The 26,331-nt window shown below is 37.4% G+C and overlaps 1 protein-coding gene across 2 annotated transcripts; it reads left to right on the top strand.

Moving 5' to 3' along the window:
• Positions 1-509: 509 nt before the first annotated feature.
• On the top strand, positions 510-26,103 carry LOC131053177 (uncharacterized; the record flags this gene model as incomplete). Of its 2 annotated transcripts, XM_059209161.1 has the most annotated exon segments (7): positions 510-652; positions 843-1,317; positions 1,403-1,470; positions 2,636-2,702; positions 2,997-3,151; positions 3,275-3,345; positions 26,026-26,103. In XM_059209161.1, coding segments are annotated over 6 exon segments (742 nt in total), but the record flags the coding sequence as incomplete, so codon positions are not given.
• Between the last annotated feature and the right edge of the window lie 228 nt (positions 26,104-26,331).

Raw genomic sequence — 26,331 nt, 5'->3', positions numbered from 1 at the left:
AGAAAAAAAAAGAAGTTTTGGGATGAAAAACAAAAGTCCATGTTGTAGGCATCTAGATGGTGGGACTCACTTCAAATCATCATCATCATCTTTTCTCTAAAAAAAAAAAAAAGAAGATAAGTGTTGGAACAAGTTAATGGAAAACAACTAACCATACCTTTTGCAAACATCAAAATGAAAGAAAGCCTTAAGAAAATAAGAAAAAAAATAAATACTCACAAAGAAATTTGCAAGTCATAATTTTAAATGACCCAACATTTTTTTATTTAAATAAAAATTTAAAATAACATTATGGTACTTATGAAGAAAGTTAACAATCGAATAAGGTATGTCAAATAATATTATATTTTGTTTTTCAAAAGATATTATTTAAATATTTATGATTGATAAATACAATATTAATTTTATACTATTAAAATTTTATAATATTTGAAAATTATTTTAAAAACTTATATAATAGTAATATATTGATTAAATATATTTAAAATGTGGCATATGTTTCCCTCACATTAAAAAAGTTTACCGTGGATGCTTCCAATGAGGCTACATATTATTGTTATTATGTAATTTAATTTTTGTATGATTAAGAAGAACTGGTATCTGACTTGCCAAGCTTCCTATGATAGACATGAGGGTCACCAGTTCCAGTCAGGTACCTGGTTCCCGAGGTCATGAGCTCCAATCGGCTACCCGATTCTTGCAATTTTTATTATAGCATTGTTTTTTGAAAAATTACCAACAAAATTCACCAGCTCAACTTGCTTTATATTTTTTTTGGACATATGATTTCCATTGCAGTTTCTGATTTTGACTCTGTTTTTTGAAATGTATACGGACGCCAGAATTGACGTTTCAAAATTTGACCTCTGGCGGCTCAAACCTCGACCATTGACCTGTAATGGTGGGACATAAAAAGTGCAGATTCTACAGTCTGTACATAACATTTGGTTTGTTGAATCAGTTTCCCTTCGCCTTGTGATTATTCACAGTTATTCACAAATTTTTATCAATCAAATGTTGCCAGTAAGAGTGAAGAGATTCCATATGGCAGTATGGATTAAATGCTTTATTGCAACGATTGTCGTTTGCCACATGAATGGATTTGTTGAGAGCCACAACGATGATGGAAATTTTCACTGCGATTCAGACGGCGATGCAAAAATCCAAGCATATTATATGCCTGGATTTGTGAGTCTGGATGGAAAGGGAGATGAATGGGATGAGCCCAACATAACGGGCTACAGTTTTCCCCTGATGCCTGCCCTCCATCCCGACGACCATGACAATAAATACGAGAAAGGCGAAATGACTCTCAAGGTCATTTGATAGTAATATTACTGTTTTTCTTCTTCGTCTTCTTCTTCTCTCACTTAGGTTTGCGTTAAGATCGATTTGTTTGCAGGCGTTGCACGATGGGCACAGCGTATTCTTCCTGCTGCAGGTGCCAGGGGACTATCGTTATGTGAAGGGGTGCGCTCAATTCGAAACCGTACATCCAAAAAATTATTTATGTGGATGAGACTATGGAAATTACCAATTGATTTTTTTGGGAAATATGCGGATAAATACAAATTAATCTGAATGCTGTTGGTCTTTGTTGTAAATTGAGGGTGGAATTGTAGTTTTTTTTTTTTTTTCTCATTTGAAATAGGGGAAATTTATTGATTTAATTACAGCAATTTCTTATACTGATGATGATTTGTAGATCAGATTGGTCTGCAGAATTGTTGAAGTCCATTATTCAAATATATGCTATGTTTTTTCTTAATTTAAATTTCATTATCGTGTAGGAATTGGCCTGTAGGATTGGGGGAAATTGGTCTTCAGGACCTACCAAAGTGCACTATTTAAACATACAGTTATATTTATTTTTGGAAAAGACATTTTCTTTATCTATTTAGCTTCAGGCACATAAGAATCAAACCCAGCTCTGCCTATACCCAGCAGGAATTGAACTGTAGTGGGCTGTTTGTGTGCACATCTTTCTCACCAACCGAACTCTGACATTGGGGCTTAACTTATGTTGGTATCAAACACAGTCCCAACCACACCCAGCAAGAATTGAACTCCTGTGGGATCTTTGTGTCCTCCACTTTCTCACCAAGCAGACTCTGATCTGCAGCCTTACATTAAAGGGGCATTGAATGTACCCCCAACTCTCACAGCAAGAATTGAACCATGGTGGGCTCTTTGTAAGTGTAGATTTCTCATCAACTGTACTCCAACCTATGGGCTTGTGCCTTAAAAAGAAAACTTCAGGGCACAATACATGATTGAAGTTAGTACTTTTGTTTTTATTGCCTTTGCACTCGTTCTCAATGTTCTTTAGTTCATCAACAGTCTCAACTGGGATGACTTAACATCATGATTTCGGGTGTTGTTAGCAGTCCATGCAATTTGACATCACAGAAGGAAAAGCCAAGTCTAGATGAGGATGCTCATTACTTTAGAATTGCAGTTAATGAGTCATAACTCAATGTTCTTTGAAAAGTTGGAGTGCTTTGTCAGTCTTGATGCCATGATTTGGGTTTTTGTACAAGTCACGACTTGAACCTCTCAACCATTCCTATTCCTTTTTTTTTGTCAAATTTCTTCAAGAGGGTGTTCATTTTATCTTGTGTTGTGCTGAATGCAGACAATCAAGAAGCTGTCCTTCTGTGGCGCTTATGTTTCAAGTGGGCGAAGATGCAACATACAAAGATGTAAATACTGCCAAGCAACCAGTAGCCTCAAGCTTCCCTTTTTTATTTCTGCAATAATTAGATCAGGGATCAAGATGCTGTTGGATAGATTATTAGAAAGCAAATTAAATCAATTATAAGATAAATCTGCATTACATATTTTAGACAGTTCTCAACTATAGCAGTTTTCTTTCAGACAACAAATCCATCTATACCTTATAATTTATTAATTACCAATTATCATTTTCTCCACTTAGAACAATTGCATCTAGCAGATGGGTAGTTGTGATGATTTTTTAAAATTTTATCAAGCAGATGGGTGGTTGTGATGAGGAGCCTAACAAATGTTCGAGCAAAAGTTGCAGTGGTCACGAAGTGGATATTATGCATTTCTCAATTGGAACTGCAATTCCTGGTCGTTTATATGGTGCTAACATCATTGACAACTTCAATGGCACAGGACGAGATACGTATGTCATGTATTTCCTATATTAGATTAGAGTGTTTCCTTCTGGAAGGCGTTTCTTTAATGGTTATTAATACATACGACATGTTTACAACTTACATTATTATACTTTCTGTTTCTATGACAGCTTTGGTCATCTGGTTGATTTGTATGCCTGGAATCCACACTGTCGTTATTTAGATGGATTGGGTCCTGAAGGTATGCTGACAAGTTAATATGTAACCATAATGCTATTTGGCTTTGGTCTGCTATTATCATATTTTATTGTGCAAATGCTTCAAGCAGTTGACTAGTATTTCACTATTTTGGTCTTTTTGAAATTTTACTCAGTTGAGTTGGTTTGAACTCCCAGCAATTTACAGACATTATTCCAGAAATTAAGAAAATATGCAAAGAAGAGAGAATAAACCAAAGAATTAGTATAACCATTTGGATATGCTTTGAAACGAATTACTATTTTTTAAATCTATTTAAGGGAAAGACATACCCGCCTCATTGATATCCAAAAAGTTGCAGTTTATTGAAATCAAACACACCACACTAATATGCTTAGTTTACAGCAAATGGATTAAGTTCACTTAAATAATGGTTAGATAGCTTCTTTCAGAATCAGTTGTAGCTTGGTTATTAGGAAGTGTTTTAGTTCTCAAGGAGGTAATTGTAGAGAATGTAATTCAAGTTGTTTTTATTCTCCAACTGTTAATGCTAGGTCTTAGGGCTAAGCATTCCAGTATTAATGAGCTAGAACGTCTAGCTCTTTACTATAATGGCATTTAGCATTTCCAATAGCTTGAAAATGTTGGAAATTGAAACTTTATCATTCTTGGTAACAAAATCTGCTGACCTAAGTGAATGTTGTTTTGGCAAACCTCTGCCCAGCATTGAATTTTTTTTTGCTTCGAGAAAGGTGGAGGGATTTTGGGTTTTGCAAGGATTTGTGTGTCTGTAATATGTATTATAAGCTTGAAAAAGGTATACACTGAAAACTGGTGGTTGTGGAGCCATAAGTAGCTTTCCTTTTTTCAAAATTTTCCACTACTCTGAAAAAAGTCAACAGATTGGCTTTGGGGAAGCTTGAACGAATTTTCGAGAAACAAAGTGGTTTAACCTTCATTTGAAGGTGAAGGGACTTTCTAGAAACAAAGTGGTCTAACCTTCATTTGAAGATGAAGCAGGAGGAGAATTATCAACATGCAGTTCTAAGGAAATCTTTGGCATGAAGGGCAATATCCAACTGTGTGATCTTGTTGAAAATCAGACTGGCCCTAAAGGGGCCAATAGCTTAGTGGTAGACACTCCAGCAACAAATGGAAGGCAAATGGAAGGTCCCAGGTTCAAGTCCTAGCTGGTCCGTGAAAAACTCAACATGGTATTAGAGCCAGGCTAGGCTAAAAGCCCCAAGCATCTATAAAGTGGCTTAAGGAAGGGTGTTGGCTATAAGTCACACCCAGACCAAAGATGGATTGGTCCTAATGGGCCAGTAGCTCAGTGGTAAAGCACTCCAGCAGCCAATGGAAGGTCCTAGGTTCAAGTCTTAGCTGGTCCAGGAAAAGCTCAACAGAACTGAGATTTGTCATCTAAAGCAATAGTCTGGTATTTTAATTTAGTGAAACTGTAATGTTAATCTATGACTTTCTTCAGACTTAAGGATTTCAAAGCCTTTTCCAGGGACTTAGCTTGGATTGCTCAAACACTTACCTTTTTAATGGGCATGGCAGGAAAGGAACTGTGAAATTCACAGCAAAAATAGAGGCACCTATGGACTGATCCATATGAGTAAGGAACAGCCATAATTGAACAGGAAGGTTAGGAAATTCATTCCATGCTTCTCACTGAAGTTCTGCTGCTTTGTCTGTAGTAAAGTTTCATGGAATCAGTTGAAAACTATGAAAGTGTTTCTACTGACAACAGTTGAAAACAGTTGTGTCATATACTGATCTCCCAAATTGAAACAGAAAGACTTCTTAGTCAGGTTTAGGGTACTGTCTACATCCTAGCCACGGGCATCCTAGGACTCCTTAATTGTGTTCAAATTGTACACTCCAAGTGGATTACACCAACAAAGTATTCGACAAAAGCAAGCTGATCTAAGTTTGTACAAGAATAGAAATATTTATCAAGCTGGAATAAGAATGCCAAGTAAATAGGTTTTATTTCATTTCCTTGTATATTTTGGGACAATTTACCATCTGTCTGGTGCTGTGGGGAGACTCTATACTAGATCCAAAAGTGGCAATAGCTGCTTCTCCAGTTGTTTGGACACAATGTAAGAAAATTTTCCCAATGTTTGGGCCAGCTAAGACTCAAACTAATAAGAAATGCATGAGTGATTGAATCTCACACGTGGTGACAAAGTCAGCTACTTGGAAGGAAACATTAAACTCTTAACCTACTTGAGTTCTCTTCAAACATATATTCAATGCTTATATTTTATTTCGAAGGTGTGTTAAACAAATCTCAAATCTATTTTAAAAAACAAACATGCATTATAGAAGCACAGGAAAGGAAGCTTACGAGCACATAAAGGATTAGATACTAAACAAGGATCAATTTTGACAAAAGAATTGTCCACGGAAGGATCATGATCACTTCAACTTCTGCAATATTTGTATCCCAGGAGATCACCTAACTGAAAGTTGTCTGTACTTTTACCGGTTGAAGGAAAGAGTATATTTCATTATAGTGCAAACAGCTATTGGGAAATACTCTAGAAGTTTATTCAGTTAGAAAGTAAAACTTCAAATGCCATAATGAGGTGTGGCAGGTAAACAGAATGGAAAGAGAAGCAGTTGCAGGAACTCCTCCAGTCAGCATTTAAAAGAAAGAAGACAGGTGTAAGCAAGTTTACTAACCTGATCTGTAGAACAGAAGAATCTGATACACAACAGGGTAGAAGTTTTGTTAAGAATCTGCAGGAATTCCCTCTTGAACCAAACTATATGAACTAACAGGATTCAACTCTTGTACCAACTGAACCAATTTCTTTTTTTCGGAAGAAGCCTTCAAGCTGGTACTTGAAGGGTCTCAACCTGAAACAATTTACAATAGATGGTCTTCATCAATCAGATAAAGATCAGAAATCGATGGGTGCTGGAGCACTTCTGGGATTGGATGGAGTGACAATAATGACTTGTGAATGTGTCAAACATTTGTGGTGTCACTTATCAGTCCTTGTAAGCATCCGGTCTCTTCAGTAATTCCAGTGGTCATATCATACTGGAATTTTCCAAACAGTTGGATTTAGGGTGTCAGAATTTCCAGCTTCACGACTACTCAACCACACTGATATTCCCTCCATGCTGCTGCCTACTAGTGTCCATCATATAACTGTTTACTTTATGGTCAAAATAGGTCATGTGTATGATCATGAGTGCTTCTCAATCTCTCTTCTGATAAGTACAGCATAAATGATGAATATAAATTTAATCAAGAGATCATATATTAAATATTGATGCAAAAGCTTCAACGCCATTTTTGTCAATCCCACTTCACAGAGGTGAGGATACATTGGTTGGGTGAGTCAAATAGTTAGTAGAATTGCAGAAAGACAAATTTTTGCACACTTTAGATTAACTAATTGTTTTCAGGATTTTGAATTTTTTTAAAATAATAGAAACTAATTAAATGTTCTACATCTGAATTTCAAATTTTATGTTGCCAGATAGAGATCCTTGCATTTGCTCAAACATCCATGGACATAAATGTGATGTTCCCATCCAAATTCTAATACAAAACAAGTAGCAAAACCTTGTATGGTCTATGGTTTAGTAGGCCTAGGACATCTCTGTTGCAAGGTGTGCGCCCTTGGTCTCCTTGTGTTGTGCAGCGCAACGCTCGGGTTTGTGACATGGTTTAACTGCATCCTGTGGATTCTATAAGTCTAGTGGTTGTATCGGGCATTAACAGGTCAATCTTTTGGTGCAACGACAACCACACTTGTAACAAGTGGTATCAGAGCTTGGTCCCAGGTTCAAACCCCTTGCTTGCGCAGGGGGGGCGGGGATTGTTGTAAGGTGTGTGCCCTTGGTCTCCTTGTGTTGTGCAGCGCAGCGCTCAGGTTTGTGACATGGCTTAACTGCCTCCTATGGATTCTATAAGTCTAGTGGTTGTATTCAGGCATTAACAAGTCAATCTTTTGGTGCAACGGCAACCACACTTGGAACAATCTCTAAATTAGTTAGTAGCAGAAACAATGAATGGGCTTAACAAGAATAATAAATAAAGAATGGTAACAAGACTTCATTAAGTATTTGAGAAAGCTCCTTGTATTATCTTTATAAATGAGACTAGTACAATTGGAACTCTTATGATAGCCAAGAACCAGGAGGACTAGAAGTAAAGTCAATGTTGTGTCAAGTGATTAGACACTTCATGGTGCAAGGAGATCTGCAACGTATATGAATTGCAAATCGATTACAAACACATGCTTTGAAAAAGTAATATATTTTGATATATCCAAAAGAGTGGCAGATTAATTTAGCAACACATAATGTTGTAGTCTACATAATACATGTTGGATTTAATGAAAAAGATTCCCATGGGCTTGGAGAATATTTTTATGGTAGTTTATTGAGAGCAACATTCTCTTATGTTCATCCTGAAGGAAATGTTGTAGGAAGGCATAGAAAAAGAAAAAAATGTTATATGTAATCTCCATGAGCATGCTCACAAAATGCCTAACTAAAAAAGTCTATATAATATGGACAGCAAACATGGATCAACTGTTGCCGACTAAAAGACTATGTGAAATCAGCTTGAATATGGTATTATCACATAGTATTGCTGGTGCTGGCTGACCATCAAGTGTAAAGACAGCAAATGAATTGAAGAGCAATTATCACCTAGAATGAAGACAACTTGTATAGATGTTGGGCATAACATGGACACATTGCACTGAGAGGTGAATCATTGACAGTTCAAACTCCAAGAACTCAAACCCGAGGCTTCTGCTATATTTCAGATATGGTTGATGGCTTGATTTGTCTCATGGAAGTAGAACATACTGGACCTATCAACATTGGAAACCCTGAAGATGATAATGAGCAGCGATTAATTTATGGAGAATAGCAGTTAAAAGAATGAACAATGATTATTCAAAGACAATTTACTTTGTCTTATTTGAAGTCAAAACATCGATTAATATACGGAAAGATCAAAGTGTGATTCATTAAAGAATATGATTATTTAATATTTTAATCAATTCACACATAAGCAGTGATTACATAAGATTAAGGCCAAGTATGCAGCAACTATATTATGACAGTGATTAGTATTCAACAAACTAAGCCAGCAATCAAGGAGAACAATTGATACCAAATGGTGCAATGCATGAGAAGGGCACGTTTAAGAAACAAAGCACATAATTATAAATTAAAGCCATCGATTCATGAGGAGTACGATTTGATTTTAGTAAAGTGAAAAGCAACAATTGATAATTAAAAGACATGTCTCTTAATGAAGTATTCATCCAAAAGGATACGACATTTAGAGATTTGAAGATATAAATAGAGGTGGAAGTGTGTGAAAAATTCATTTTATTTATTATATTCCCATAGTGGAGTGCTCAAGTAGCAGGAAGGAGTTATTCCTAGAAGCATAAGGAAGTTGATATTATATCAGACATGGCTTTTTAAAAATAGTTTGCATGGTCGTAAGGAATCTAATCGGAAAAAGCAACCAGATTGAAGACCTTTTAATCTGCTACATAAAGGCAGATATATACTTAATTATACTGCATTAATTTTACAGTCACAAAATCAGGAACAGCACTCCGCCATATAGGCAGAGATGTAATCAGATTGATGCATGTATTTAAGGACTTTATTTTGGAACAGCAATCGGATCTTAATAAGGATCAAATTTATTTTCTTGTACATACAAATCAGACTTTATATCAGAAACTCAAGAAAGTTATAATCATTCTTAGTTATCTAATAATTTATTATTCATTTTGATTGTTCAAATTTTCAATTATTAAATATAATGCAATTTTTGTGAATATATTTTGATGTTCCAACAAGGGACATTACAATAATCCTACATATGCTCTTTTTGATTTTTCAAACACTAATTAAAATGGGTTTGCCTTTGTCAATGAGCACCACGTATATAAAAAATAGAATATTAGTTGTCTTGTCTTTCATAGTGGTGAGATTTATCTGTACAACTTTCTTTCAAGTTTATAGTAACTTGAACAAGTGGAATTAGTAGTTTTTGAAGGTTCTTATTTATTCCTCTCAGGAAGACATGGAAAAAGCTAATGGGTTGTAGTTTAGCTTTAAAGTACTGATTGGGAACTAAAGGATTTGGTAAAAAAGCTGCCAGTCCACTAAATGAAACAATGTAATGATTCAGATATGTCAAAGCTTATTTAACCCACAACAAACACAGAGACTAGCAGACATAAAAGATCTCCTTGAAGTCATGACAGGGACTCGATGAAGAGATTCTAAGACCTTTTTATAGTTTGACAAATTTTTATTTTTCATATTTCTTATTTGTTTCATAATTTTATGATGTGAATTTTATAGCACATTAATGCTATTGCTATAGCATTATGCCATTTTCAAGACACTATCTGCCATAATGATTCTATAATTTTGTTGCAAATGTCAAAGATACCTCTATTGCACCCATAAATTTACTCAAGAACAGTATTTCATCTCTTTGAGAGCACAGGGATAACAGATTGCATCGTGCAACAACTCTGTGGAGCTTCTATGATACAATATTTAATGTATTTGACATTGGGATCTACTTTTTAAGGATGGGCTTCACACAATCCTAAATCAACCAGTTGTTCTACATTAAGTTTATGTTATCATTTCTGGAAAAGATTCATGAGAGATGCATACAGATCCAAACTTTAAAAGTTAAACAATAGCAGAACTTTTACCATATCCCAGAGGAAATAGTAATCCTGAGGCCCACAAGAAGACTTATTTAGAAAATGTGGTGAACATAGGATTTTTTGTTGAAGCTGAATGGTTTCATTTCTTATCAAAGATTTAGCTGTCCATTCCATTGACATTGTATGAAATTGCATAATTGAATGGACAAACTGTGGAATGGGAGGAATTGAAATTTTGTTTTGCAATCAAATTTAAATGTCAATATTCTTTGAAAATGTGTAAGAGGTCTTTGATTGCAAAGCTAATGCCATTGATAATATAGATGGAAAGTATACATCTATGGGACCTATTGTGACGTTGAAGGAACACAATGGACCACTGAGAGGGGGGGCGAATCAGTGGTAATCAAAAACATTAATTTCTAAATGATCTAGGCTTTAATAACATTAATCATAAACTATGAGCAAAGATATTAAACACATTTAAACACACATAAAATGCAAGCCCATAACACAGGATGTACTAGGAAAGCCCAATGTGGGAAAAACCTCGGTGAGAATAGCTGTTGGAGTCTACTGCTCCAATCCAACCTCACAAGTAAAACTGATTACAATGTTTAGGGCACCAACCCAAGGAGCACCAACCCCTGAAGTTTATGGGCACCAAACCAAAGGAGCACCTACCCTTGCTATGAGCACCCACTCAGAGATTTACAATGATTCAATAAGCAATTTAATACAATGAAAATTTTTGTTACAAATGAGTTTTGTAACACCTTACCGTTCTGCTCTTGAGACTGACTTGACTCTTTTCTGCTCTTTGATTTTAGGCCTCAATCTCAACTCTCTGCTCTTTGTCTATGTTTGCTCTTATTCTTTGCTCTCTGCTCTCTGTCTTCTTCTTATCTCTGCATCCATCCCTTAGACCTCTGCTCAATTCAATCATCTTTCTTTGCCTCTCATAGTGTATATAACCCACTGTGTTATCTGCTTCGGATCTACACTCTCAGATCTCTGGTCTTTGCACTGCACCTCTGTGTTCTTCTCTATCTATTGCAAATTTTTTTGCAACCTATTCTCACTTATCTGCTTCACTTGCAACTCCTCATCGACTTGCACACAAAACTTGTGGCTTACACTTCGCTTTTCATCTCCCTGTTCTCTACCGCTTGTCCACATAGCTCTACAAACATAGTTGCCTCATCTACAACTGTCAAATCTCATCAACAACTTTTTGATTTAATCAGCTCTATACCAACAAGATTTCCCTCCAAGGATGGATTCAAAATTTGATCTTCTCGAGTCTCTAAGAGATTGTATCTGTCTATAGATCGGATTCTGTGTACACACCACTCAGACAAATAGTAGCCTAAAATAAATGCATTGTCTTTTGACTTAAGATAATTCTCTGTGTACTGATTACTAAGTTTATTAAACTTCATCTGCTTGATGAGATTTGATATCCTTTCTCAAGCCACACAAACAGTCTACATCTTGGTCGCCATTAATGCATTCTTTTCTCTCTCTTGACCCACCCTGAAAAGATCGACAACAACTTCATTTATGTGCACCAACTTTTTAGGCATCGACCTCTGCATATCAGCATTCATATTCTTGACCACTTGTCTTCATTTTCATTGTCCAGGTCGCTCAATCAACATCGGTCAACTGCCACGTAGATCTCTGTGTCTATCGGGCTGCAGATGTGGCATCAAAATCTGCCATTAAAGTCATATGGTCAATATCCACGTGGATTCACATGCTGCATTGATGTGTTCTGTAGATCATATAACATGCGTGTTATATGCGTTCTCGTGAAAGCACTCTTCCTACGGGCTGGTAGGATGCACCTTGTGTCTTTGTTCTTTTTACCCCGCAAGATCCTCTCTTCATCCTTCTGCATGATGTGGGATAGCGGAATTGACTACCCTCTTTTGTTTCTGTGTTGCCCTGCAAGACCATCCTACTTGGGCCGCCTTCACTGCGGGATAGCGGGAAATGTCTCTGGCTTCACATTTTGTTTCCCCGCATGGTCTTCATTTCTTCCATTGTTCTTGTCGCAGGATAGTGGGATGCTCCGCTTTGCATTGTTTTCCTTACCTCCCACACCTGCTGGGTCTCTCTTTGTTTACCCTTGGATGTCGCGGAACAACAGGATGCATCATTCTTCACCTTGTCTTCTTACCCTGTGTGCACCCGATGGATTAACTTTTGTCCACCTTAGCAAGTTGTGGAACAACGAGCAGTTAATATCTTTACCCCGCATGCCCGTAGTGACACTTCTTTTTCATCCAATCCTTCTGTGGAATAGCAGGCAGTGTAATGTCTTTTCTATGCACTTGCAAGATCACCCATTCTTCATTCAGTCTTGCTGCGGAATAGCGGGGGCACCTTTATAATCCTTATCTCGCACGCCCGCAGGATTACTTTTGCTTCACTTGTTCTTGCCGCTGGATGGCTGGGGCACCTCTTATCCTGTGTGCATGCAGGTACCTTTATACCCTTATCCCTCGTGCCCACAGTATCACTTGTTCTTCACTTGTTCATGCTACGGAATGGCGGGGGTCCACCATTCCCTTATCCCACGCACGCGCAAGGTTACATTTTGTTCATTGGTTCCAGTCGCAGGATGGCGGGTGCACCTCTTATCCCGCGCGCCTGCAAAATAACTCTTGCTTCACTTGTTCACACCGTGGGATTACGAATGTTGATAAGAGTCACTTTTATAGCGAGACCCACACAGTTTGAGAGATACATCTGGCAGTTGCCACATGGCACATCCAACCCTGAAGGAGGGTCCCATATGATCACAACGCAGCCCGAAGGGTTCAATCAACAGTAGACACGTGGACACCAATGAGCTCGGTCGACAAAGAGTTAATTAGCGCTCGCCACATGACACAACTGAGCATGAAGGAGAAAGGGGGCCCACTCGACACATCATCGCCTGAGCATATCATGTTGGCAAGAGACATTGCATGAATGTTGAGATATTGTCATTGATGGCAATTTGAGTCAGATACTCAATCCGCAATTCATGATTCATTCATATGGGAATATTGATTGAGGTCCGGTAAGGTCCGGTGAGAATAGGTTATCCAGTAGTGTACAACATCTGGTTGGATTCATTTGTGTTGCATAATTTATGTTGCGGATCTGGGAGAAGCATTTTGGTCGTGTGATATGCATTATTCCAAGATTATGGCCTCCAGTGTTAAGTATTGAGTAAGTTGGAAGATTTGGTAGACAGTTTTCTGGTAGAACAGTGTTCATTAGCAGTAACGCGTGAAGATTCTGTGTGTGGATCGTGCAGAGTGATTTTGGCAGTTGTTTGCATGTTCGAGGTAGTTGAGCCGACATATGGGAAGTGTATGGACATTTTGTTTTGGTCCGCCTAGTTGTTTTTAGATTGGATTGAGTCCACTTGGGTAACACGTCTCATGTTATGTGTTATGCGGTTTTCGGGCCGACATGGAATTGACCTAAAATTGGTGATGTGGATATATAAGGGGAATTGATTTGATCATTTTTGATATCGATGGTTGTGTGGAGTGTGTGAACGATCAATTGTGCGCAAGGTGAAGATTGGTGCTTCGGCATGTTGCAGAATATCAGAACAAAGCAATATTGCAGAGCAAAGTAAGAATATATTTATGTGCTTAACCGAAACTATACTTAGGCATTTGTTGATGCTATTAAATAGTTCAAACACTCTTGTATCTCCTATAATCATTTTGTAAGGCATTGAGCCTTTTGGGTTATAGCCCTTATTGTAAACTTTGAACAATAAGCTCTAGGCAGTGTGCTTAAATGCATGTGCATTCCCTTTATGTAATATTTTTATACTTGTAATAGAGTATATTAATATTGTGGGTTTGAATCCCACTGTGATTTTTCCCTTAATTGGGTTTCCACATAAAAATCTTGGTGTTATGGTGTTGCTGATCTTGACTTTGTGGTTCTGCACTTTGTTTTTCTTCATTTGCATTAAATGGTTGAAAAATCAGGTTATTAAAGTTAAAATTGCTAAACACTGATTCACTCCCCCCCCACCCCCCTCCCGCCCCTCTCGGTGTTTTTTTGATTCCAACATATCAAACCATCGACACAAACTGCTTGTCGCCAAGACACGACGACCACTACACCGAAAACGAACTTTGTCGGTATTACAATGAAGCCCGATAAGACAAGAAGATGGTCTTGCTGAAAGGCAAACTCACACCGAAATACACTATGCCGCCCAAACAGAAAGCCCATCACATCGAACCAAAAACCATGTCGGCCAGACTAGAATGAGGTCATCCCGAAATAGGAAGGATGTCGACACATACAAGGGCTGATGAAAGGCAAAATCGGTTATGCCGAAAAGCAATGTCTCACCGAAAATTGTAGAACCAAAGGATTTTAGACATTTTTGATTTCTGCAATTTGCACACATCAACGATGACGGATCAAACACACTGCGGGATACCTATAGAACATGAAATTGCCTTGTGTACACCTCTGCACTCCATTTCATTTCACGTTTTCTGCCGCCTGCAACATTTGTGTAGCATAACACATCGTGTTATGCAAAACTGCAACTAATACTCCTTACACAACTATAACCTGCGTGTTATGCGTTTCACCTGTCTGCAATTGTTAACCTGTTTGTTATGCGCTTCACTTGTCTGCAACTGTTCTCTTGTTGACATCAATGACAATCTAATGCCAACAGACATAATCACACATCGCCCCATTGCAAATGGGGACCCCCTTGTTTTTGCTTTTTAGGGTAGTGTTTTGGTGTCTCAAGGTTTTGTCTCCGATTTCTCGCCTCTACAAATGAATTAAGTTTTTCACAATTTGGAGGAGTCATCAAAATCAACAAGGAAAAGAAATGGTCAAGAGAGCGTTTTGATGCTATGGATGTGCTCAGATAGGTTGAAGGAGTAAAAATGCAATTTTGACAACTTCCTATTTTTTAGGAAATTTGTTTTTATCTTTTTTCTAAAAATAGGAAGTTTTGTTTTTGGCATTTTGGGGCCAATTCGGGAACCTTCTTTTCCGGTCTTCTTTTTTCTAAAAATAGAAAGTTGCTTTTTTCTTTTTCTAGGGTCATGGGTAGTTCTAGAGTCGGAAAGAATGTCAGGCCAAGGGAGTTCATGATCAGGAAAGCTAATTGAAGATCGCAAAAAATGGCTAAGTAGGGAAGAAATTCCTTCTTTCCAGATGAAATCTGTTTTGAACATAGAAGAATTCCTAAATCCATGTGGAATGATAGAAGAATTTCCTTGAAGCCCACTCCATTCCTTGGGAAATCTTGATAAAAAATGAAGTCCGCCTTTGAGATGAGGAAATTCCTTGGTGGCACATGAAGTCCGCCCTAGCCAAGGTGAAGAAATTTCTTGGTTGATGATGAAGTCCACCAAGCATTATGGAAAATCCTTAAGTTGATGCCAAGTCCGCCCTCTAGCATGAGGAGAATTCCTCAATCAAACACCAAGTCCGCCCCTTCCAAGGAGGAATTTCCCTGTCCAACCTTGAAGTCCGCCCAAGGTAAGAAAGAGAAAATTTGGCTAAGTGCTTTGGCATGGAAAAAAATCCTTGTTCTAAGATAAAGTCCGCCTTGACATCATGATGAAGATTCCAAACCAATAGTAAAGTCTGCCAAGGCATGAGTGAAATTTCCTTGAAGTCATGTCAAGTCCGCCCTTGGCAAACTAGGAAAATTCATAAGTCAACATGAAGTCCGCTCAAGGTGGATTAGAGCAAGTGTGAAAATCAAGATGAAATCGCCTGAGTGTTGAAAGCTAGGCATAGGTGGATTAGAGCAAAAAGTTAAAAGCAAAAGGAAATTCGCCCGTGTGTTGGAAGAAGGGTGCTTAGGAGTTAAAACAAAATTTTGACTAAGTGTTGGATTTGAAAAAAAACAAGATGAAATTTGCTTAAAGGAGAAGCTTCTAGAAAGAAAGCAAAAAGAGATTGCCATTGAGATCATAAAGCAAAAGAAAGAAAGAGGGAAGGTTCAATTTGAAGCTCAAAACGTGACTGAATTCATTTCCAATAAAACATTAAAACAAAAAAAACAAAGCAAAGCAAAGGTTCAACTTCTTTATAAGCATAAGCATTGGCATTCATTCAACTCACAAGTTGCTTCTCAAAGTGGAAAATTGGAGCTCAAGAAAGAATTTCTTTCAAGTTTCAAGGCGAATTTTGAAGAAAGTTGCAGTTACAAGACAATCTTTAGAGGAATTTAGATTAATTTCTACATTTGAGGACGAAGTGGAAAACAATTCCTCAAAGCAATTAAGGAATCTCTTCAAACTTTTCAGGTGGTAGATGTCAGCTCAAGGAGGGATTTCTAGGAAAGCACAAATGAAGTTCAAAAACAAAGGACCACAGTAAGAATCCAAGATCATGACAAAGTGGAAGAAGATTGGAGATACCGACCTTGGCCATGTAGACCTCGAAGACTTCAAGAAGAGAATGTATGGGCTCGATGATTGCTTTCCTTCACCATTAGCATGCAAGATGATGAGAAATGGAATTGTCAAGCAGTTGGATTTCCTCCAGCTATGCAGTGCTATGAGTTGATAATAGAATGCGCCAAACATTACAACACCCAAGAGAGACAAATTGTGGCACTTGATGGTAGAGTGCTGGCTTACTTGGGAGAGATGGCCATCAAAGAAGCATTTGGCATTCCAGATTATCATTCTATCATATACAAGACCAAGGAGGAAACCTTAAAGCTTTTTGAAGCAAAGATTGTCTCTTGTACTAAAGTAATCAACAAGCAATGGTTGCTTAAACCAAGACCTCATTACTCCAAAGTTCCTAAGAACCTTTTCTGAACAGATTTCATAGAAGATTATGGAGAACTTATCCTATCGCTAAATAGAGTCGCAGGAAGTCCTCAAGCCTCATTTGAACCTTGGATGTATCACTTCATTGATGAAATTGCTACCGGTGTCAAGATGGTAAATTGGGCAAAAATAATTAGTAATAACATTGATGAGCAGCTGAGAAACTTTGATCACTCAAAGTCATTTTACATGACTTCCCATGTCATTTACATGCTGGCAAGATGTTACATATATAAGGGATTGATTTGCAAGGGTATTGTGGGAAACAAAGATGGTCAATTCAAAGCATATGATTGCTATCCACAATTGTAGGAGAAATCCCATTTCAAAAGAATCATTGATGCTTTCCTTGTGTACATCACTAGGATATTTCAAGGAGGCACTCATCAAAGATTGACACAAGAGGCTAAAGATTTGATAAGCAGGTTTGGATCATGGTACATTCAATACCCCAGATTCACATACCTAAGGGTACAAGGATTTACAGGATGCCCATACAAACTTCCAAGGTATCCTACAAATAAAATTATAAAAATATAGTCTTGTAACATTATATAGTCTTGTAAAATTGTTATTACCACTATTGTCTAAAATTATAAAATAAAAAAAATCATAAACTAATTAATTTTTAATAAAGATCAATTAGTAATAAAGAAACTAATTATTGATTTATTAATCATTGTTATTTTATTCAAAATTAAGAAATCAAAAGTCAAGGCTAACTTTAGATGCAATTTTTTTATTGAAAAGTAAAACATATTAGAAGTAACGCATTGAATGATGCCTCATGCGAAGCTTCATAGGGGTATATACATTGTTATGATGGTAATTGCGTTATTTTATTAAAAGAATGGAGATGTACATATAGCAATTACATTGATGATGTTTCCTAAAGAAACAATCGTTCATAGAGGACAAAATTAGAAAGAATCCAATCTAATTAAAATTACAATGTTGAGCATTAATAATAAGATATGCAAATATTAGTCTAATGCCCTCCCTTTTAGGTCAATTTGTCAACTACACCAAGCTATCCCCTAAATTTTACAAACTTGTTCGGGCTCAATGACTTGGTGAGGATGTCTGCAGTTTCATTCTCAGTTGGAACATACTGTAACTATATTGATCCATCTTCTACAAGCTAGCAGATGAAATTACAATGAAGCTCAACATGTTTAGTCCGCTCATGGAAGACTGGATTTTTGGCAAGTTTGAGCACCCCTTGATTGTCACAGAAGATGGGTGAAGGTTCCGCTTGAGACATTTGTTTGTCAAAAAGCAGCCTTTGAAGCCAAATTGCCTCACAAGCTGCTTTAACAGTTTTGTAATATTCTGCTTCGATTGAGGAAAGAGCTACTACCTGCTGCTTCTTGCTGGTCCATGTGACTGCACCTATTCCCAGACTAAAGACATACCTAGATGTAGACTTCCTGTCATCAACAAAACCTGCCCAATCCGAGTTTGTGAAACCAATGAGTCTAGGATCTTTGCTTTTGCCATACAAAATGCCAAAGTCAGAAGTGCCCTTCACATATCTCAACACATGCTTCACTGCAACCCAGTGTTCAGCTTTAGGAGCTGTCATGAAGTGAGAGATGTAGCTCACAACATAACTGAGGTCAGGTCTAGTGGCGGTGAGGTAGAGGAGACTGCCCACTAGTTTATTGAACGTTGATTCATTCAACACATGTGAAGTGTGGATGCAAGTTTGCAATCATGCATCCAAAATTTATCTAGCAGACTCTTGGCATACTTTGATTGAGAGATAAAGATATTGCCATCTGTCTACCAAACCTCAACATACAAGCAGTAATGCAGAAGTCCCAAGTTTGTCATGTTAAAGGACTGGCACGAACTCTATTTGATTTGCTCGATAAAAAGTGCTGAGCTACTAGTAATAATCAGATCATCAACATAGATTACAAGTAGAAGAATATCAACATCAGTAGTTTTGACATATAGATTGGAATTGAAAGGACTCCTTTGAAAGCCTTGATCACAAAGTTACTTATTAATCTTTATGTACCAAGCCTGAGGAGCTTGTTTCCGGCCATAGAGTGCTTTCACCGGTCTGCATACCTTCTTTACCGGCAACCTTGACACCAAGAGGCTACATCATATTTCTTCTTGCAACTCACCATTGAGGAATGCACTCTTGACATCCATTTGATGGACTTTCCAACCAAACTAGGCTGACATGGCAAGGAAGAGTCGAATTGTACTCATTTTGGCTGTAGGACCAAAAGTCTCCTCATAGTCTATGCCCTCTTTTTGTGAGAACCTTCTAGCAACTAGCCAAGTCTTGTACTTATCAAGGGTTCCATCAACCTTATACTTTATACATTCATTTGTAGCCAATGGGCTTCTTCCCTAGTGGAAGACTAGACATGACCCAAGTGTTGTTCTTCAAAAGGCTATGGTGTTTAGCTTCCATAGCCTGTTCCCACTTAGGTTATCCCTTTAGCCTCTGTATATGTTTGAGGCTCATAAACACTATGAATGTTGGCCATAAGAGAAAAAATTACTGTATGCTGTTGCTTTCTCTTTTTTCTAGATGATCTACCTTCAATGAGCTCATCATCATGAAGATCACTTATGGTCTTGGTCCACCATTCGGGCCGAAGAGTAGAAATACCAACATCTGATTTAGGAGGAGCAGCCGGATTTGGGATGGCTAGAACAAGTTCATCAATATGTAGATCAACATTTTTTTGAGGAAAGGGGAGACTCCACAACTTCAGAGTCAGAGTCCGTTGAATCCCTCCCATCAGGTGGAACGCAAGGAAGATGAACACCCAAATCCTTAGCCTTCAGAGGCTGATCCTTAGGGCTCAAAATAGGATAAGAGGGCTGAAAAGGCCCTCATTCTTCATCAAAAATAACATCCCTACTAAATATTAGACAATTAGTGTCTACATCAATCAACGGATATGCTTTGTAGTTTTCACTGTATCCTGTGAACATGAGTTTCTAGCTCTTGGAATCCTGTTTTGTGCACTTAGCATCTGCAATCAAAACATAGGTTGTAGAGCCAAAGACTTTTAGGTGACTTATTTTGGGCTTCCTACCAGACCAAGCTTTCTCTAGGGTCTTCTTCTTTACGGCTTGTGTGGGAGATCGGTTTAAAAGATAGACAACAATGTAGACTGCTTCTACCCAAAATTTCCTTGGAACACTTCTATGTTCCAACATAGACTGAGCCATTTCGGTGATTCTGCGGTTTCTCCACTCAACAACACCGTTTAGCTTAGGGCTATATGGTGTGGTAAGTTGACACTTAATGCCATGATGTGCACAGAAGTTGGAGAAATCAAAAGAACAAAATTTCTCCCCATTGTTTGACCTAAGAGTTATTATTTGTTGACCATACTCTTTTTCTACTAAGGCCTTAAACTTCCAAAACATGCTAAACACCTTTGATTTTTGTTTAAGAAAATATACCCACATTTTGGGATTAAAATCATCAACAAATAACAAAAAATACTTAGGCTCAGTAACTGAAGGAGTGTTTATTGGTGCACAAATATCGGCATAAACCAATTGTAATACCTTGGAAGCTTGCCATGTATCACCATTTTAAAATGGAGTCCGATGCTACTTTCTAGTTGACAAGCTCCACAAACTCCATGATTCCGAGTCTGAATCTTAGGTAAGCCAACAACACCCTCTCGAACTAGCTGAGAGAGATAGAGTATGTTCAAATGTCCATACCTGCTGATGCCAAAGATTGCTGATGGAATAAATTTTGGCTGCAATGGCATGCTCATGAGAATCAACAATGTCAACAAGTCTATAAAGACCATGATCCTTAATACCCACAACAATTGTAGTGCGAGTCTCTCGATCAACAATACTGCATTTGTATGAATTGAATGCCACATCTAGCTGATGAGAGTCTCATAATCTGATTGACATAGAGAAGGTTGAGTTCAATCCCTGGAACATAGTATACATTGAAGAAAATTAAATTCTTCCCACCAGATTGAATCTGCACGTTGCCTTTGTCGACAACAGTGTACTCTTCCCCTCCAAAGATCACTAAATTGGTGAAAGGCATGTATTTTATGAACTAATCCCTTTAATGAGTGAAGTGTCGAGAAGCACTTGAATTGATGTACTAGTCAGAGGACTTAACATGATCTGTAGGTCTTTTAGCCATAAAGGCATAAAAGGCAGATTCCTTTTGCTTAGTGTGCTCTGCAACATTAGCCTTCGACTGAGACCCTCCTTGCTTCTTCTGTTTAGAAGCCAAGCGTTGCTGACAGTCTTTCGTCATGTGACCATACTTGTGGCAATAATTGCTCTGAATGTTCTTCTTGGAGTTGTCTTGGATTGACCTAGGCCTTTTTGCTTAGAGGACAAACTTTTCCTTTTGTCATTAATAGAGGATTTAGTTGTGAATGCCTATTTAGTGGAGGAAGAACTAGCACCACTATTGAAATGCTATCTCCAATGATCTTGTTGTAGAAGTTTGTTGCAAAGATCTGGAAACTTCATGTCAACATTAGTCGAGGTAATGTTGAGCGTCTCAATAAAGTGCTCATAAGACTTTGGTAGACTTTTCATAGTGATGACTACCATGTCTTTTTCCTCCATCTTCCGACCAATCGCCTCCAACTGATCATGGATGTCCTTGATTTTCATGAGATGTTCCTATAGAGACATCTTTTCATCCATCATGATTGAGAAAAGCAAGTACTTGAGAAAGAATGTGCGATTCTTGTCAGGCGTTTCATGTAGGCCCTTCAAATGATCCTTGATTTTGGTAGCTGTCTTGCTTGAGGGTACTTGGGGTAGTTGATCGTTGGTGACTGACAATTTAATGAGCATCACGACGTCCCGATTTCACTCATCAAATATGTCTTGATTTTGACCCGTCGTTGTAGGATGAGTAGACTTGCCCAGAACAATTTGGTCAAGGCACTGATACTCAAAAATCATCATCATTCGCTGCTTCCATGTGTTGTAGTTGCCGCCGTTGAACTTCTAACTGCCTTCCAACATTATGCTGATTAAAGACACCATCTTTCATGCTTTTCGAGGCACAAAAAACAAGGTAAACAAAAGAGGTAGAAAATTTGTGAAAAGATAATCAGATTGTTTATTGCACAAAAGCCAAGGCACAATTCCCAATGCACAAAAAGTGATGTAGAGTTGCAATTTTTGAGGCATAAAATTGATGCAAAAAATTCTAATTAAAAACTTGGGCACAGATCCCAAGTGCTAAGCTAACGGAAAACACTTCTGAGATAAAAAATAAATCTGCATGAAACAAAATAAATTTAAGACCAAGAATAATTTTAGAAGGTTCGTAGGTTTGAAAAAGAGAACTCCACACAAGACAGCAGACCTAGAAACCCTAGTTCATGTCACGACCACGATCTTGTTGTTTGCAAGAGACTCGTCGTGTGGGAAAAAACACCCATGATCAGGGAACACGTTGCGCGAAAGAAGAGATAGAAAAAATGTAGAAGAAACCCTCAATGGACAGGAAAACTATCGCAAAATGCGAGTAATGGGCTTGCAGAAATCGTGAGTTGGAAAGAAGAGATACAAATACCAGCATCCGTAGTCACGAAGTCGTGCAAACAATAGGAAGATCGCGCGTGGCTCATAAACCCTTGAAGCCGAAAGAACAAAGTGCTCACGCGCCGAATAGAGAAAACACGCTAGAATTGAATCGAACCATAAACAACCTCGTGCGGAAATAAGAAAGGCGATTTGCAGGCGAACAGATACAGATGATAAACCCACAATGACAACAGATATAGATGCACGGGAATGATAAAAAGAATTTGCGGTTTTTTTTTCAAATAGCTGACAAACGATTTAAAAAATTGATTGCAAAAAAAATTCAAATTCTCAAAGCTTGCTCTAATACCATGTTACAATTGTAATTGCGTTATTTTATTAAAAGAATGAAGATGTACATGTAGCAATTGCATTGATGATGTTTCTTGAAGAAACAATCGTTCACAAAGGACAAAATTAGAAAGAATCTAATCTAACTAAGATTACACTAAAATTACAATATTGACCATTAATAATAAGATATGCAAATATTATTCTAATATATATATGTGTATGTGTGTGTGTATATATATATTATTTAAAAAAAATAATAATAGTAATTGTTAATTGTATAAAAAAAACAAATTGGAATGAAAGAAGCCGACATCTCTTATCTACAAGCAAATGCCATTCTAGCTATATAAGTGAATAAAGTGTTTTCCCAATTTCTCAAAGGTCAGAAAGATTGATTTTGAGCATTATAAATAATTTTCAACTGTGATAATTTTGTGGCAGTGGTGGTTGAAGACTTTTAGATTTGGCTTCATTCATTACAATTGTTGATTGATTTGGTTTCTAGAAGCTGATTTTTTTATAAAATTTTTGTGGTAAAGAGGTGTTCGCACTTTGGTGATTCAATTGAGATTTGATGCAGAGAAGAATAATGTTCAAACTCTAGATTGGTGGATTTCAATGAGTGAGTGAAAGGTTTTTCAGATTTAGGCAAGGTGTTCTTAGAATTAGGTTTTTTAATAATATCAAAGTTCCATAGGGACGTGTCCCCCCAAAAGAACCTACGTCCCCTTTGGGGGAACATTTTTGAGACTTGGGGGAAATGCCCCCCCACTTCACCACCACTTCTGCCACCTCCGTCGGGGACACCGTTGGGTCACTTGCTATATGGCATATGCCATTACATACTAATTGCAACCTTTAACTATGCGAAAACTAGTTGGCCTTTCATGGGGCACTCACAGAGATGTTATATTGCAGATTTTGCCTTGAACATTTCAATTTGCCTCTATTTTTATATCAGCATTGCCCCCCCACCACCAGTCCGCTGTCATCCCTTTGCTGTCTCCTCACTATCCCCAAATTTAGGTCCTTGGTCCCGTCGTCCCCCCATCAGGAAACTCCTTGGAACTATGTTTTTAATATGTATCTCAAAGGTAAGGAAGGTTAGGTGCTGGGCTGGGTCGCGAGAATATCCCTGTGGTTACCAAAAAAAAAAAGTGTTTGAAAGGTATGCTAAAGTTCATCAACAATGAAATTGTCAAAATAATTCTACAGAACTTCATCAAAGGTTTGCTAGACTTCGTTTGAACAAAGGAAAGTATCATCAAATCAAAATCATCCAAAACCACCTCTTAGAAGTTTCTTTTTAGCTTCTTGTCATCTTTTTTGAGATCAAGATTCCACAACAAGCTATTTTTGTTGTATCTTTTTATTTATTGCTTTCCACAATTTTTAGCATCCTCTACTTTTTAGCTCGTAGTCTATCTCATCATGTGAGAGATAATAGTTTTTAAGGGATAATTACAATATTTCAATCATTAGTTCAATTGGAAATTGCATTAGAATTAGTGGAACAAATAATATTTAATAAAGTTTGCAGACCATGCAAGTGGTTCTAGTTAGGGTAGAAGTTCAATCAATTTTTTCACTTATTTATTTAGCTTTGTAAACAATATAAATAAGTGCCTTTTTGCACTTAGAACAACATTTCATGGTAATTGTCACACCTACATTATGCTGAAATTATCGTCCTTGAGTATTTGTGATTGTTGATCCAAAATTCAATGTTTATTTGCTCAATAGGATTTATTATTACCTATCTTGCTTCTAAGCATCTATTGAGATGTTTTGTTGTGTAATGAAGTATATTGAATAGTTTTAACCAAATTTTCAAGCTTTGTATTGCAAGTATTTTCGAAGTTGGATATTGTGGTTTTGTATAGAGTTCTTCATTTACTTTATCAAATCTGTCATGTTTTTATATATTAACCTTTTCAATTCATGTGTACTTGCCTTGTTTAGTCTCTACGTTTAATTGAGTAATATAAGCATGCAGTTACAGTATTTAGTTTTAGTCAAAAACTAAGTTACCGATTCAGGTATGGATACGGATACGGATTCGGGTACGGATTCACGGATTCGGCAAATTTTTTTTTTCTTGGGTACGGGTACGGGTACATCGGTACACACACACACACACACACACACACACACACACACACATATATATATGTTCAAACATCAAAATTATATATGTTCAAACATACAAATATGAAACATACAATGTAACTTTCCCATACAATGATACATAAATGATAACAGATAAATGATACATAGTTGTTTTTTTGACTTTTATGACCCGTGGACCCTGTTTTTGGGAACCCACGGGCCTTGGTTCTCCCGGGTCTGCCTAGGTTCTCCCTGGGTTCCACCCGGGTCCTGCCTAGGTGGCTGGGTTCTTTGTGGGTACAGAGAATCCGGCCACCTGGGCAGGACCCGGGTGGAACCCAAGGAGAACCAGGCTCGGACCAGGACCGGGCAAGAACCAGGACCCGGACTCAGCCATTTTCCCCAAGAACCGGTAACTTAATTCAAAAAGTATAAAGTCCTTTTCCTTGTGTTGAAAGAGTGTTTCAACCTTTTACACTAGGCAAGTACAAAAACATGTATATCTAAAGTTCATTTAGCATCAATATGGAATCAACTTTGAAAACACTTTAAAGTTTCTAAATTGCAAGTAGATATTGTTCATAGTAGGTTAAATTTTATTTTATAGGGAGCTTTTTCTAATTTGAAGAGTGTTTCTATTGCACTATTTATGTCAATCACCATGCAGTGACTAGTATAAGATCCGATAATTTCCATAGGAGAATTGCCTGCATTAACTTGACGAAACTGGGAAATCTTGGAGACATAAAGAATAGCTCCTAGAAGCTCTCTGCTTCCATGACCAATGGTACTTACGAATTAGAGATGAAGTTGGTAATATGCGACTGTCCAGATCTCCTGGAACGTTTTTTTGGAAGTAGAGATACATCTAGAATTTTGTCTATGGTGGCAGTGACCTTTCAGTTTTTGATAGAAGATGTAAATGACATTGAAATATGTGAAATAGAGCTCTTTTAAAATGGTAAACTATTGTGTTCCTAGAAAATTAACCATAACAATGGATTTCTATACCAAACTTCTACATATTTCTGTTCACTCATTTTAACAGTATATTTAATGTGAACAATATTAACGCTTTAATTATGGCTCTGAGATCCTAGACCAGTTGTGCATAAGGTTCTTATTGAAAATTTAGGTCTACATTGATTGTTTGAAGTTTGTTCTTTGTGAATACAAGTGTTTAATGAATGCTAATTGCGTATGAAGGAAATGGCAACAGCAGTTATACTGGACAGAATGACTGGCAAGGAGCATGGTGGCATGACACGATTGATGATTCCTCTGGTATGATTTGCTTTTAAATTTCTTTAAGAATAATAGACAACACAGTCTACTTTATTTTACTGTAATGCACTCAAAATGTGCTGTTAAGACTTACATTTTGTCATTTCTGATTCTTTGAACATTTCACTTTAATGCACTTGGATCACTTATTGAGGAGTTAGTATTACAGCTGATAGTTGACTTACCGTAGGTTGGTAACTATAGAATTCTCTTGTCACTAATTTCTGC

This window comes from Cryptomeria japonica, chromosome 7 (genome assembly GCF_030272615.1).
Source record: "Cryptomeria japonica chromosome 7, Sugi_1.0, whole genome shotgun sequence".
NCBI lineage: Eukaryota > Viridiplantae > Streptophyta > Pinopsida > Cupressales > Cupressaceae > Cryptomeria > Cryptomeria japonica.
Note: the sequence above shows the minus strand (reverse complement) of the source record. Positions and strands in the feature narration are given on the sequence as shown.